This window comes from Podarcis muralis, chromosome 2 (assembly GCF_964188315.1).
Source record: "Podarcis muralis chromosome 2, rPodMur119.hap1.1, whole genome shotgun sequence".
NCBI lineage: Eukaryota > Metazoa > Chordata > Lepidosauria > Squamata > Lacertidae > Podarcis > Podarcis muralis.
In genome coordinates, this window is record NC_135656.1 from 123195187 (window position 1) to 123210743 (window position 15557).

At 46.9% G+C, this 15557-nt stretch overlaps 2 protein-coding genes and 1 pseudogene across 2 annotated transcripts in view; 2 read left to right on the forward strand and 1 right to left on the reverse strand.

Moving 5' to 3' along the window:
- Positions 1-15557, reverse strand: part of LOC114592604 (uncharacterized) — a 134542-nt gene that overhangs the window by 92624 nt on the left and 26361 nt on the right. The gene's annotated exons all lie outside the window — the stretch shown is intronic.
- Positions 1915-5762, forward strand: LOC144327082 (vomeronasal type-2 receptor 26-like; annotated as a pseudogene).
- LOC144327083 (vomeronasal type-2 receptor 26-like) lies at positions 8569-10335 on the forward strand. Its single transcript, XM_077925296.1, has 2 exons — positions 8569-8576; positions 9420-10335. Exons 1-2 carry the CDS (start codon positions 8569-8571, stop codon positions 10333-10335), a joined length of 924 nt encoding a protein of 307 aa, XP_077781422.1.

Sequence of the window (15557 nt, forward strand, 5' to 3'; positions counted from 1 at the left end):
GGATGTAGGTTTTGCTTCTTTATTGTTTCTATGAACTGGAAGGAGTTTGGAACGTGTGAAGAGATGGATTCTGCATAGGGCTGAAGTTGCTTGGCGAGAAATTTAGCGAGATTTTGTAGAGGTGAGCCTATGGAGCTGACTATTGGTCTGAGTGGTGTTCCTTCTTTGTGTATCTTGGGGAGGCCGTAGAGTTTGGGGCATCTGGATGATTTTTCTCTGGGGATGATTCTTAGCTGGATTTCTTCACTGATAGGAGAGGCTTTTATTTTGGATTTGGTGGTTTTTTCCAGATAGGTGGTGGGATCTGTTTTTATAGGTTGGTAGGTAGGGTCTTGGAGTAGATTTGATAGTTTTGCTTGGTAGTCCGATGTGTTCATCACAACAGTGGCATTACCTTTGTCTGCTGGGAGAATGATTATGTTGTTGTCTTTCCTCAGGTCGGTGAGTGCTTTCTGTTCTTCTTTGTGTAAATTGCTTCTGGGTGGTTTGCTGGAGCAGAGGATGTTGGTGACTTCAAGTCTGATTTTATTGGCTTCATCTGGGTTGATTTTGGTTAGGCTAGCTTCGACTCCGCAGGGTCTATGAAATACCCTGCAAAGTCTGCCCAGCCACGTACATTGGACAAACTAACAGACGAATAAATGCACGTATCGCAGAACACAAGAATGCCGTCAAAAAAGAAGAAAAAACTTCCTCTCTTTTCCAACACATGAAAGAAACAGGACACGAAATTAATTTTGCAGATTCCAAATTGCTCTTTAACATGGAACATCACCACAAGAGAATAATCATGGAAGCCATCGAGATAGAGAAACACCCTCACAACATGAACAAGCGTGACGACACATCCCGCTTGCCAGACATCTGGAAATTAGCCCTCCCCACAAAAACTGACACCAGAGCCAGAGGCACACAGAACGCCATCACCAATCAACCACACCAGACCCAAACCCAGACCCTCTCCACAGATGAATTACAGATACCATCCAGTAGCCAAACCATGGTGGCACCTCCGGATGCTGCACCCCCCTGCAATCCCTACACAGATCTGGCTGGCACAGACCACAAAACCACAGCTCGCCCCTATACACGAAGCCAAGCCAGAGCACAACAAAATGCAGTACAACCATCTTCCCAGAAAAACTCTTCACAAAGTTCAAGAGGTCAAGACACAAAGGCTTTAGCAACTAATCCACACCTAATGACCCACCTAAGTGGTACTCAGGATACAACTCAAGAAATCACTCAAGATATCCCTCAAGTAATTAAGAAACAAAAGAAGAAAAGGCACACTAGCCTGGGAACTTCCTCTCTGCCCAAGAACATTAGAGGCCACACCTCCTCAACAGTACTTATAGGAACTCAAACACTGAGATCCTGCTCTGTTCCAGTAACAAGAAGCCGAAAGCACCAGCCTGAAGATGACGAGTGAGACCTCGTCGAAACGTCGCCTAGACACCCCAACTTTTACACGGGAAGACACCCGAGGACACCAAAACCTGCATATATATATATATATACACCAAAGTCCAACATGAATTAAATTTACTGGGTTTTTTTTAAATTTGCTGTTTTGTAATTGGTAATATTTCCTGAATTAAGTGTCATTTTGATCTCAGGGTAAACTATAAATACATGTTGTATTGCAGGTTTGAATTCAGAAGGTACTGGCATATGCTGTCCTTCTTCTTCACCATTCAGAAGATCAATCAGGATTCTAGGATTTTACCCAACATCACCCTGGGCTACAACATCTATGAGAACTATTGCAATAGCAGAATCACTTCCGATGTCATGCTAGACCTGCTGGCTGGTGGGGAAATCAATATTCCGAACTACAATTGCGGAAGACGGAACAACCTTTTGGCAGTTCTTGAACATGCTAATTCTGACATCTTCCGCCAGATTTCAACCATGTTGGGCATCTACAAAATCCCACAGGTATGATGGATTGGGAGAAAATCAACTGTGTATAACTCTGCAGATCCTTTGGTGACTTGCAACATTTATTTTGCCAAAGTTTCTGTTCCCTTTTGTTCTCCTATTTGGAGCAAGACTTCCATTTTTCCGAAGGAAACTTTACCTGTAACAGCTCCCCTGAATCTGTCTATTACATTGCCATTATTTTGCAATTAACAGCATTTAAGAATTGGCAGGATCAGGCCAATCTAATTCAGCATCCTACTCTCACCGTTGCCAACCCGATGTCCCAATGGGAAGCTCACAAGCAGAACTTGACTGCAACAACACTCTCCAGACTTATGACTCACAACAACTGATATTCAGTGCATACTGCCTTGAGCAGTGGAGGTAGAACATTGCCTTTTAAAACCATCCAAGTTAAACTATGCACTCTGTGAAGAAGTTCCTTCTTTGATGTGTCCTGAATCTTCCAACATTTACATGTGTCTCCTTTTCTTTGCCTCTTCTCCAAACTAAAAGGTCCCTTTCTTCATAGAGGAGCTGCTTCACCCTCTCAAGCAGCTGTGGCAGCTCCAGGGGGCTGAGGTGTCCCCTCATTATCTTTTGGCAATGTTGAGGGGCCTTCACACTGGCAATCACTGTCAGAGACACGGCAAGGCACAGTGTCTTGGCCCAGCGTGTCCCTTTGGGGGTCACCAGGGCGCCTTCCAGGAAGGAGTGCTGGCGATCTCAAAATGTGCTCAGGGGCCTCCATGGAGCTCGTGGAGGGGCAGGAGGTGACCACGCCAAGGTGGTCTCAGCCTTGTGGTGGCAGCTGCAAATGAAAGTAAGGCAGCGGGTGCTGGGCGATGGGTGGGGGATGGCGGGTTGAGTTGGCCTGGCTGGATTAGGAGGGGCGGCATGCACATTGTGAGCCACGCATCTGACAGCATGCATGTGAGACGGGCCCCCCAATGTTAGGCGCAACTCAACACCTGTGCACCCCATTGGGTATCCTTGCCTCTTTCTTTCTCCTAGATATATGTAAGACTGTGCTGCTAAACAACCCTGACTGAAGTATATTGATGCTGAGCATCTCTGTTCATCAATTACTTTTGTGTAAAGATCACCATTCAGTCCTATGGGGAAAAGTAAAGCACTGTGTTGGGGATGCGGTTGTTTTAATGCTGGGCACAGCGGCTTGAGTAGACTGGCACTCACTGGCAAGCACCCCACAGAGTCCCCTTGGAGGTTGTTGATACATGTTAGTAACTCCAGATTAACAAGTACCGTATTTTTCGCTCTATAACACGCAGTTTTTTCCTCCTGGAAAGTAAGGGGAAATGTCTGTGCGTGTTATGGAGCGAATGCCTACAGATGGCAGGGGAATCCGCTGCAGTTGTGAGCAGTCCGTGGCTCTCTTTGAAACTGCAAAGCGGGTGTAAGCGGCTCCTGTCAGCGAGCCGAGCCGGGCAGGAGGGAGAGAAGCAGAGCGGGGTTGGTTGCTTTAAAACAACCCCGTGCTCTATGTCCCTCTCTCTTCTCCACTGAGCTGCTAAGTAGCAGCAAAGCTTTTCAGCCAGCCTAGCCGGGAGGAGGGAGAGAAGCAGATCGGGGCTGGTTGCTTTAAAACAACCCCGTGTCCCTGCCTGCAGTTTTTTGCTGTCCGATTTTGGATCAGCCACTGTAGGGGCTGTGTGTGTGTGTGTGTGTGTGTGTGCGCGCGCTTGAGCTATCATTCCCCTCCTCCTCCTTCCTGTTCACTCTCACAGCGCCCCAGCGCTCTCCTGCGACTTTAGGAGTGATACTCTGTGTGTCTCTCTGTGTGTGAGGCATCGTTCTCCTTCTCTTGCTTCCCCTTCACTCTCCCAGCGCCCCTGCTACTTCCAGCGCCCCTGCGACTTTAGGATTGATACTCTGTGTGTCTGTGTGTCTGTGTGTGTGTGAGGCATCGTTCTCCTCTTGCTTCCCCTTCACTCTCCCAGCGCCCCTGCGCTCTCCTGCGACCTTAGGATTGATACTGTGTGTGTGTGTGAGAGAGGGGGGGGGATCGTTCTCCTTCTCTTGCTTCCCACTCCCAGCGCCCCTGCCTCTCCTGCGACTTTAGGATTGATACTGTGTGTGTGTGTGTGTGTGTGTGTGTGTGTGTGTGTGTGTGTGTGTGGCATCGTTCTCCTCTTGCTTCCCCTTCACTCTCCCAGCGCCCCTGCGCTCTCCTGCGACTTTAGGATTGATACTCTGTGTGTGTGTGTGTGTGAGAGAGAGAGAGGGGGGGGGATCGTTCTCCTTCTCTTGCTTCCCACTCCCAGCGCCCCTGCCTCTCCTGCGACTTTAGGATTGATACTCTGTGTGTGTGTGTGTCTGTGTGTCTGTGTGTGTGTGAGGCATCGTTCTCCTCTTGCTTCCCCTTCACTCTCCCAGCGCCCCTGCGCTCTCCTGCGACTTTAGGATTGATACTGTGTGTGTGAGAGAGAGGGGGGGGATCGTTCTCCTTCTCTTGCTTCCCACTCCCAGCGCCCCTGCCTCTCCTGCGACTTTAGGATTGATACACTCTGTGTGTGTGTGTGTGTGTGTGTGTGTGTGTGTGTGTCTGTGTGTGTGTGAGGCATCGTTCTCCTCTTGCTTCCCCTTCACTCTCCCAGCGCCCCTGCCTCTCCTGCGACTTTAGGATTGATACTCTGTGTGTGTGTGTGTCTGTGTGTGAGAGGGATTGTTCTCCTCCTCCTGCTTCCTGTTCACTCCCCCAGCGCCCCTGCGACTTTAGGGCGACTTTAGCATGGATCCACATGGATCCTCAGGATTTTTGCATTGGGCTACCCCAAACTCACCGTCAGATCACATGTCTGTGGCCACAGCATGAACCAAAAAAATCATACATCCACTGTTTTGTTTAGAATATTTTTTTCTTGTTTTCCTCCTCTAAAAACTATGTGCGTGTTATGGTCTGGTGCGTGTTATAGAGCGAAAAATACAGTATTTGACCATTGTCCTGGAAAGGTATCATCCATCTTTTTCCCCTTCTTCACTAGGTCAGTTACGGCTTTCTTCTTGATTATAAAACTCAGTTCCCTTTTGTCTACCGGATGGTCCCAAAAGAAGAGGCGCAGTGCTTGGGGATTGTGCGGCTGCTCCTGCACTTCTAGTGGACATGGGTTGGTCTCGTCGCTCCAGACACTGACAATGGAGAGAGGTTCATGAGCGCCTTGACACCTCTGCTGATCCACAATGGAATTTGTGCTGCCATTTCAAAGAGAGTCCTCAGGACGATGCCGTACTACGAGTTACTCAAAAGAGAATCGCATGACGTGTGGAGACAAGTTAGCGTACTTGTTTACTATGCAGACTCTCAACACGAATTTGATCTGATTGCAATTTTGCAAACCCTTCTTGAAACAATACACGCTGGGTCAAAGCTCTGGATCACAACAACTTTTTGGGACATCAACATGTACTTGTTTGTGGATTTCCGTTACCTCTGGGGTTCCTTGTCCTTTGTAACGAAGACCCCCATAAGGATGAAACATGACTACTATAATCCATTCTCACCTGTTCTTGAACGGTTTTGGAAAAGAGCATTTCATTGTTCATATTCAAAGCATGTGTTGTCTGTGAAAGGCTGGACTAGATGCACAGAGGGAGGAAAGCTGGAGACTTTGCAGCAGGAGGAGTTTGAGAGAGTTTTCTCCCAGGACAGCTACAGCACGTACAACAGTGTCCTAGCAGTGGTTTGGGCCTTGAACATGGCTCATTCATCGAGATCCAGACAGATCTTGAGGGTGGGTGGAGGAAGCAGGCTGGAACATCAGAGGCTGCACCCTTGGCAGGTATTTCTCTTCAGTGAAATCTATCACTTTGAGTAGCCAATCTCATTTTGCCTAACAGTGGAATATGCTCTCTTTCAAAAATGAAACGAACATAAAACTGAGCTTACACCTGTAACGATAATGAGTGGCCAGCCTGAAAACTCTGGGGTTGGGACAAATGTCAAAAATGCTTTTCAATGATTTAAAATAGTTTTTAACCTGTGGCATTTTAAGTTTTTGTTGTTGTTTTTGCTCTGTAGGGGGTAGAATAAACGTTTAGATGGGGCTGGGTATTAGTTTAATTTTAGTATAACTGTAAAAATAATATTTTTAGCAGGGGCAATTAGAGTAAGATCTATTATGTGATTAACTTTCTAACATTCCTCAGGTTTCCCTTTTTCTTTTAATCAAAAGAAAGCCTATTGGCTCACATGTTTTATCTGTGGCTAAAGCTAACTATTTAGCTCAATTTCCAGTATATTTTACTTTAATGCTACGGCTAGTGGATAATGCAAATAAAGTTTCTAGCTAGCTAGCGAACCATGGCTAGTAGCTATTGATAGGATCGTTCTCTGTGAATTTGTCTTACCTACCACACATGCTGCTGTTTCTTCTGTCATTTCAGCTCCACCCTTTCTTAAGAGAAGTCCAGCTGACTAATACCTCCATCAATGGGCAATGTTTGGATGAGAGTCGGGAACTGCCAGCCAGCTTTGACATCATCAACTGGGTGCAGTTTCCCAATAAGTCTCGTGGCAGAGTGAAGATTGGAAGTATGGAGGGATGCACATCCTCAGACCTGAAGTTCACCATTAACCCAGATGCTATTTCATGGCCCGAGAGGTTTAAGAAGGTTGGGGAGATGTGTATCATTTTATTGTCTGTGACATGTGTCAAGCACAAATAATCTGAGCATGCTGGGACGCAATGTAAACACATAGAGCAGGGATGAGGAACCAGATGTTATAGGACTCAAAAGCTCATCAACCCCTGCCAGCACAGTCTGTCAGGAGTTCAGCCTACACTCGAGTAGGACTCTGCCAGAGACACATGCCCGACTGGCATGTTCTCTCCCTCCTGGTCTTTCGTTCGGGAGCTTCATAAGCTTTCTTCAGCCCGAACATCACAGCGACTGGTGCCAACTGACACTGGCACACTTAGGGATCCGCAGAGTTTGCGCATTTCGCGTGACAGACCTCAGCAACTCAGCATTTTGGCTAATCTACTTTATTTACATATAAACACACACGGAGCACTGCAGCATGGCTCCCTCTCTCTCTAGCATCAGACACCAAATAGAAAACGAACAAAAGACAATAGTCTCACTTCACGGAACACAGTAACACAAACATCCTGTCACTTCCCACTCTGTGGAGTCAAAACATATCACGTCATGTGAAAGACAAAAATCCCATGACTGCAATCAGAGATCAGGAATTCTAACACAGTCATGGCCTGGGATAATGGGAGCTGTAGCCCAGCAAGATCTAAAGGGTGGAAGGTTCTCCATCCCTGATCTACAGGGCAGCACTGTACAAAGGAACCTTACCATAGCAGCACCAGCCAGTGAGTGTTTAGCTCCCCCAACCTGCCCTGTTTGGGGGCATTAAGGGCAGGTTCTGCCATGGCTGGCCCAGAACATTTTGTTGCCTGAGAAAGAGGCTGCCCAGCAAGGTTTTCACGGTGTCTGAAGAACAAATCTTTGAATGTATACCAACAACCGCAGATACTCCTAATTCTTTTCCTGTGATGCTCCATCTCTTTCTGGACAGACCGTGCCTCGTTCCAGGTGCACCAAAAGCTGCCACGCTGGATATGCCAAGGAGACTCAGGAAGGAAAGCCAGTTTGCTGCTATGCTTGCACTCCATGCGCAGAAGGGACCATCTCTACTCAGGAAGGTATTCCATTTGTTTTGTTTGCAAAACACAAAACGAACAAAATCCCTGTGAGCCTGATGTTAAAGGGGGAGGGGGGAAATACCATGGCAGAGAAGAACATAAAATTGTATTCATAAAGCAAGTACAAAGTGGTAACAACAGTGAATGGGATGGCCTTGCCAGGGAGCCTCAGCTGCCGCTAGCTGTGATGTGATTCCAGCATCAGGCGAACAAATTTTTAGCTGTTCAACCAGTCCAGCGCATCATCTGGTTTAATGACTTGCTCTCTAGAATGCTGGTTCTCTGCGCTTGGTTCTGAGATTTTTTTACATTTAAAAATTTATTATTTCAGTTTGTACAATGCCCTGGTAGTTTTAATGATGGCCATGCTGTTATCAATGCTTCTCTCCACTCTGCTGAATGTTGATGCTGTTGTACTGTGCTTTGTTTGTTTGTGGTTTTCATATATCCATTCCCCTTCCCTGGGGGGCAGTGTTGCGGACCAGCATCTGGAACCCCCAGTGACCCGGCTTGGGGGCAGAGGGATGCCACCCACGTCATGGGGATTCCCAGCCGTGTCACTCCCCTGGCCATTCAGTCAGCATGGCTGGTGGTGTGGCCACAGCCAGGGGGTAGCCTCCTTTTGCCTCCTCACCAGATCTTGCCTAGCCCACCTGCCCTCTTTTTATGCGTGGCTATGACAGCGACCTTGCTATGGACATATGTCGACTGCCATATTGATAGGGCCGGGTAGGAATTGTTCCACTTGGCAAATTGGCACCACCATTTGGTTTTTGCCTGCCTTGTAACAATCGTCACAATTTTGTAAGGTTAGGCATTGGGTAGGACTCTGTGGTGGGAGGAAAGGTTGTAGCCTCTGCCTGCCCCTCCTCGATAAGGGTATCCTGTTAAAAGGATCCGATTAGCCCATTAACCTAAATTATTTGTGTCCATGTGTGTTTATCATATAAGGGCCTTGTCATGAATGACAAGGTAGGTGGGCACAAAGGCCCGGGGCCTTGTCATGAATGAGGTTTTCTTCTTTTGGTGCTTCTGGATGGGTGCCTTAAGGTAGTGGTGGACAGGATGAGAGCCAATAACCTGAGTTTGAATCCTGGGAAGACAAAAGCTCTTACCTGTTCCGGCTTTATTTTGAATTTGTTTACATTTTCTGTGAAGGGTTTAAACCTCTGCTCTATATGTGGTTGGGGAACAGGTCAGTCTTTAAAGACATGTTCTAGTCTTTATCATGCACAGTGAATCCTCCACACTTTGGGGCTGCACTTTGGGGCAGATATGAAAAACGTAAATCAAATTTGTAGAAGGAATCCTATTGTGCAATGTTCAGGGTACACCAGTTGAAATGGGTGCAAGTAGGCCTAAATTTATGTCAGATATAGGCCTCTGTGTACAAAGCATATCCTCTACCAGTAGATATCTTCCTCTTGCTATCGCTTCTGCTCCTTCCTGTTTTCTGACACAAATACCATCGAATGTAATACAGCAAAGACAGTTGTGGATGTAAGCTTGATGTCAATAACCCTGGAGTCACTCTCCTTCTCAGATGCAGGACATTGCACTAAAGGTCCCGAAGATCAGCATCTAAACAATGACAAAGATCAATGTGTTTCCAAGGTTATTCCCTTCCTAGCCTATAAAGAGCATTTGGGAATCCTCACGACATCCTTTGGTGTTTTCTTATCCTTAACCACTGCATCTCTCTCCTTCCCAACAACACAGTGTTCTTCCCTGATCTCTCCCATATTGCAACCATTCCCACAATTGTGACAACATTCAGACTGCTGTAGATGTATTAATGCTATAAGGATATTGAAGTCTCTTTCTCTACGCAGATGCCAAGGAATGCATCAAATGTCCAGAAGATCAGCATCCAAACAAGGAGCGAGATCAATGTGTCCCCAAAATAATCGCGTTCCTGTCCTATGAAGAATCTCTGGGGAGCCTCCTAACATCCTTTGCCCTCTTCTTATCCTTAACCACTGGCTTTGTGTTTGGAATATTCATTAAATACAAGGAAACTCCAATAGTCAAAGCTAACAACCGGGATCTCTCCTACACCCTCCTCATCTCGCTCCTTCTCTCCTTTTGGTCCTCCTTCCTCTTCATCGGCCAGCCAACAAAAATGACCTGCCTTCTGCGACAAACAACCTTCAGCATCATTTTCTCAGTTGCCGTCTCCTCCATCTTGGCAAAAACCATTGCTGTGGTGCTGGCCTTCCTGGCCACAAAGCCAGGGAGTAGGGTGAGGAAATGGTTGGGGAAGGGTTTAGCCAACTCCATTGTCATTTCCTGTTCCAGTGTACAAGTTCTTATCTGCGCCACTTGGCTGGGGATCTTTCCCCCATTCCCAGACTCTGACAAGCACTCCCAGCCTGGAGAGATTACCTTGCAATGCAATGAAGGGTCTGTTGCTATGTTTTACACTGTCCTTGGCTACATGGGCTTCCTGGCTGCCATCTGCTTCACGGTGGCTTTCCTAGCCAGGAAGCTGCCTGGGGCCTTCAATGAAGCCAAGCTGATCACCTTCAGCATGCTGGTCTTCTGCAGTGTTTGGGTGTCCTTTGTGCCCACCTACCTGAGCACCAAGGGGAAATACATGGTAGCCGTGCAGGTTTTCTCCATCTTGGCCTCCAGTGCTGGGCTTCTGGGATGTATCTTCATGCCCAAGTGCTACATTATTATATTGAGGCCTGATCTGAACATGAAGGAGCACCTGAAGACAAAAGACTAAACATTGCATTTAATTCTTAGCACTACAGATATTAAATAATTGGGGATTTAAAAAGAAAAAACCTGGATCCCAGGCTTATTATTTCCCAAAAGGCTCCAAAGGGAATGTAAATAATAATAATGATGGTGGTGGTGGTGGTGGTGGTGGTGGTATTATATAAGGGAAAACGGATACACATATTAGGACTGAAAAATGACCATTAGCATTTTGTGTAGATTCATTCCAACCAATGACTCCCATGCCTCCTCTCTCTGACCAAGTCCTAACTGATGCACCCACAATGAACGTTGATTTCCCTCCCCCAATACTGATCATTAATGATTCAGCTGACCAGACTAAGATTTGCCTTAGGTGTAAAGTTGAAATCCTAGGTCATGAAGAAATGGGAAATGGGCTTACGTTTTGCACCACCAACAGAATTTGGGGTGCAGATGCTAAGGACCTTCTGGAAATATGCCCTGGAATCGACGCTAACCAAAGGAAATGTTTAACAGGTTGACATCACAAAGTGTGCTTGGCAGAGGCAATTTTATAGTATACAAGCAGGTGTTTTTAGGCAAATAGGTTGTCTCCTCTTCAGAAATAGCTGAATCTGGGGAGAGGTCCAGTTCTCTGGAAGCAGCTTTGTGGTCTTGCTGTTTCAATCATATCTGTTGCTGTTTAGATTTCTTTTCTTTATCAAGGACTCTGATTCTGATAATAAAACCTCATTTTCTAATCAAATTCTGGTGTCTTATGTTATTGTCTCGCTAGCATGCAAACTCTAAATCTAGAATCTGTATGATAGCTGAAGAAGCTGCCTGTCATTTGACATCTCTGATAAACCTTACACCTTCAGAGTGGTGACCCTAACTTAAAATTATTCAAAACAACAGGAGCTGTCCCCACAAACCCAAATTAGGCAGCTGAGTGCAATTTTGCCCCTCTCAAATCTATGCTGGAAGTGCCACGAGGTGGAGGGAACCCTCATCCATATGTGGTGGCTGTGTAAATATGCTAAGGAATGCTGGGAGATGATTCATACAGAATTTAAAAAGATTCTTAAGATCACATTTCCCCAAAGAGGCATTTCTATTAGGGATAACAAGTGATGATATCCCGAAAAAGACACTCAATCTCTTTTTATACACAACTGGAATGAAAAAAGAGATACCCATGAAAGAAATTTGGCAGAATAAATTGATAGAATTCACAAAATTAGTAACTATGACTGTGAAACTAAGAAATAAGGATGAGTCACGGAAGAGAGATGAGTGGAAGTGCTTTGAAGAGTATCTTAGAGGGTAAAATAGTCAATATAACCTACAAGTAAGAATGAACATATGAGCAGCAGATAACATTAAATAAAGGAAGATTTGAGATGAAAATGGGTGGAATAATAGAATATGCATCCAACAAAAACTACCTAGAAATGCTTGTATGCATTACTATGTGTTTTAAATTTGATTGGTTGGTAACTGAATTCCTGCAAGTAAGCAATGTTTCTATGCTTACAGGAAGTCTGGACTAGTCGTCTGTGAAAAGGGATGAGGCAGCATAGTGCCCAGAAAGGATTCCTAATCTAAACTAAACAGTCTATTCCCCATTGTAAAGGTAAAGGTAAAGGGACCCCTGACCATTAGGGGCTGACTCTGGGGTTGCGGCGCTCATCTCGCTTTATTAGCCGAGGGAGCCGGCATACAGCTTCCGGGTCATGTGGCCAGCAGGACTAAGCCGCTTCTGGCGAATCAGAGCAGTGCATGGAAACGCCGTTTACCTTCCCACCGGAGCGGTACCTATTTATCTACTTGCACTTTGACATGCTTTTGAACCGCTAGGTTGGCAGGAGCAGGGACCGAGCAACGGGAGCTCACCCCGTCGCGGGAATTCGAACCACCAACCTTCTGATCGGAAAGTCCTAGGCTCTGTGGTTTAACCCACAGCGCCACCCGCGTCCCTTTATTGTCCACTGTAGAGCTGTGCAAATTGTTCTGTTTTTCCGGGGGAGCCTTGAAGCGAAAGCCAAGCCTCAAGGATTTCCATGGAAGTTCCCGTTATTACTGTGCGAACACACGTGGGTAGCAGGGACCGCAATTCTATGAAATCACTCTGCCTCATTCTTGGCTACATCAAAAGGGGGCTAGTTCTCTCCACATCAATTACAATCCTGACTCTCAAGTCCATGAGTAGGCAAACTAAGGCCCGGGGCCTAGATCTGGCCCAATTGCCTTCTAAATCTGGCCCGGGGACAGTCCGGGAATCAGTGTCTTTTTACATGAGTAGAATGTGCCCTTTTATTTAAAATGCATCTCTGGGTTATTTGTGGGGTATAGGAATTCAGTCATTTATTTATTTTTTCAAAATATAGTCCAGCCCCACACAAGGTTTGAGGGAGAGTGGACCGGCCCCCTGCTGAAAAAGTTTGCTGACCCCTGCTCAAGCCGGTGCTTTTCTGAGACTTTCATTTCATGTCCTCTGCTTCCAGTGCTGAGAGGCGCTGTTCTCTTGATGCTTTTTAAAACGCCACACACACACACACCCAAATACTTGAGCTGCTCTACGACTGGACCCAAAGTGTCGCCATCAGTGGACAACAGCCCCCATCCACTCCCGGATCTTTACATTGCAGGAAACCAAAATAGCGAGCAAGGGGGAGGGGGTGGGCAGAAAGAGCAAATAGGTAAAAAATGCAGTGTGGGGTTTGAGGGGGGGAGGGCCTGGGAGAAAAAGCACGAAGAGACACCACCACCCCACCACCACCCCAAAAAGACTTCCTTGGAAGTCTTTCTGGGTTCAGGGGAGGCTCCCCAGGGAGAAGAGACATAGGAGCCAGCTCCTAGAGGCCAAGGTCCTGTCGCCCCCTGCCCAAATAAAATATTTGAGAGGCCCGCCCCCCCCACTCCCCCAAAAAAGTTGATTGGCATTAAAACGGTGGGGGTGTGCGGGGCACAGACTCTGATAAGGCTCCATAGCAGGGTAGATTTAGGAAGGAAGGAAGGAAGGAAGGAAGGAAGGAAGGAAGGAAGGAAGACTTCAAAACTGAGAAGAGGAGAATGCAGTATAAAGATGGGGGAGGGCGGTTGTCCACTGACACCCCACCCTCCTCCCCCTTCTCTACGGGTTCCTTTTGCTCTCCAGCCTGGAAACCTCTGGCATTTACAGTTTGGGTGCAGTTGTACATGTTGGATATTCTCTCTGTGTAAAAGGGAATCATTTCTTCTAGAAACAGAGAAGAAGTTTCAAGAAGCAACAGAAGGCTGAGATTGTTTTATCTATGCAAGGACATTTTCTGCGGGAACTTTTCTTTGGGCATGCGCAGTGTGTAACAACGGTTCTGGGTAACTTGCTGTAAGTTGTTGCGAGTCTCTTGCTTGCGCCTTGCGCTGAGAGAAGCAGAGAGAGAGTCTTGGACTCTTGTTGGGCTCTAAGCATGCCTTGACCATGGATAGCAGTGGGGAATGTCTGTGCATATTTGCTGCCAATAAGCTTTTATGCCTGTCAGGGCAATGTCTACACTTGACTGAATCTTTATGGCGCCCGTGTTTATTGCCTGTTGTGTGTACCTTCAACCCCGAGGAAGGCTGAGGTGTAGCTCTGGCACACACATGCAGGGAAAGTGATGCTGGACCCAATCCTCTCTAAATCATCCCTCAGAGGTTGATGGATGAATGTCCTGGTCTGCATCCTATACCCTTTAAAAATGTGGCTCTTTTCTGGAGCGTGCTATTGGGTTGCTGTTTTTATTCTGATTATATATGTTGTGATCTTTTCTGTGAACCGCCTGGAGACCTCCAGGTATAGGGTGGTATAATAATAATAATAATAATAATAATAATAATAATAATAATAATAAACTTTTATGTACAGAAATTATCACCCTGGGCCAGCAGGGAGATACTGTAGATAGTTTTCACTCCGGTCCACATATGCAAATAAGGGATCGAAAGTGACATTCAGTGATTGGAAAGTTACAGAAAATGGTAACTGTTGTGTTCTAGTGGAGCTCTATATAAGCAGGCTGGCTGAACCCTTCAGTTCAGTTCTGTTCTGGCCTGTGAATAAACAAGAGCTGTTTGGAGAATCGCTGTGTCATGTGATATGTTCACCCACAACTTAACAAAAACAGCATTGTCTGAGAAGTGAAGCCAGATGCTTGCAATGAAATTTGTTTCTAGTTCAAAGTTCAAAAAGTTAAAGGCTTACTTGGAGCATTTGCACATCGAATTGTATAGGATTGAGATGCACATCTCACTTGTGGTCCCACTAGTGCACTAGCGCTTATTGTGGTTCAGGCTGCAGTGCATGGTTGCTGTGTGTGTGTGTGTGTGAGAGAGAGAGAGAGAGAGAGAGAGAGAGGAGAGAGAGGAGAGAGAGGAGAGAGAGTATGTGTATGTGTTCAGCTCTGATGAAACAAACCCAAAAAAGCTTCGTTTTTCTTGAGACGCCACGTCCTGTTTCTATCCAAACACCGGTGGGGGCTGCTCTGCGATCGTAGCTCTAGGGGCGAGCGCTTTCCAAAAAGAACCCGAAGTGTCGCCGCCGCATAGCCCGGTCCCCGTCCCCACCCCTTCGGTGAGTCACATTTGCCGGAGAGACTGACATTGGGAGTCCATGTAAGGGTTAAAGGAAGCGAGAGAACGAGAGCCGTGGATAGAGACCCACCCCCTTCCATCACTTCCCTCTCCCCTACTCGTCTTGGGTAGTCCCTCCGGACGGTGCGCTTTGGAGAGGTAGGGCGCGCGGCGCAGGGCGAGGGGTGAGCCGTGCCAAGGGGGAGGGGGCCTTTGGGCGCAGGGGAGACTCAGGGAGGAGGGCAGAGGAAGTTGGGAAAAAGCACGAAGAGACACCACCACCCCACCACCACCCCAAAAAGACTTCCTTGGAAGTCTTTCTGGGTTCAGGGGAGGCTCCCCAGGGAGAAGAGACATAGGAGCCAGCTCCTAGAGGCCAAGGTCCTGTCGCCCCCTGCCCAAATAAAATATTTGAGAGGCCCGCCCCCCCCACTCCCCCAAAAAAGTTGATTGGCATTAAAACGGTGGGGGTGTGCGGGGCACAGACTCTGATAAGGCTCCATAGCAGGGTAGATTTAGGAAGGAAGGAAGGAAGGAAGGAAGGAAGGAAGGAAGACTTCAAAACTGAGAAGAGGAGAATGCAGTATAAAGATGGGGGAGGGCGGTTGTCCACTGACACCCCACCCTCCTCCCCCTTCTCTACGGGTTCCTTTTGCTCTCCAGCCTGGAAAC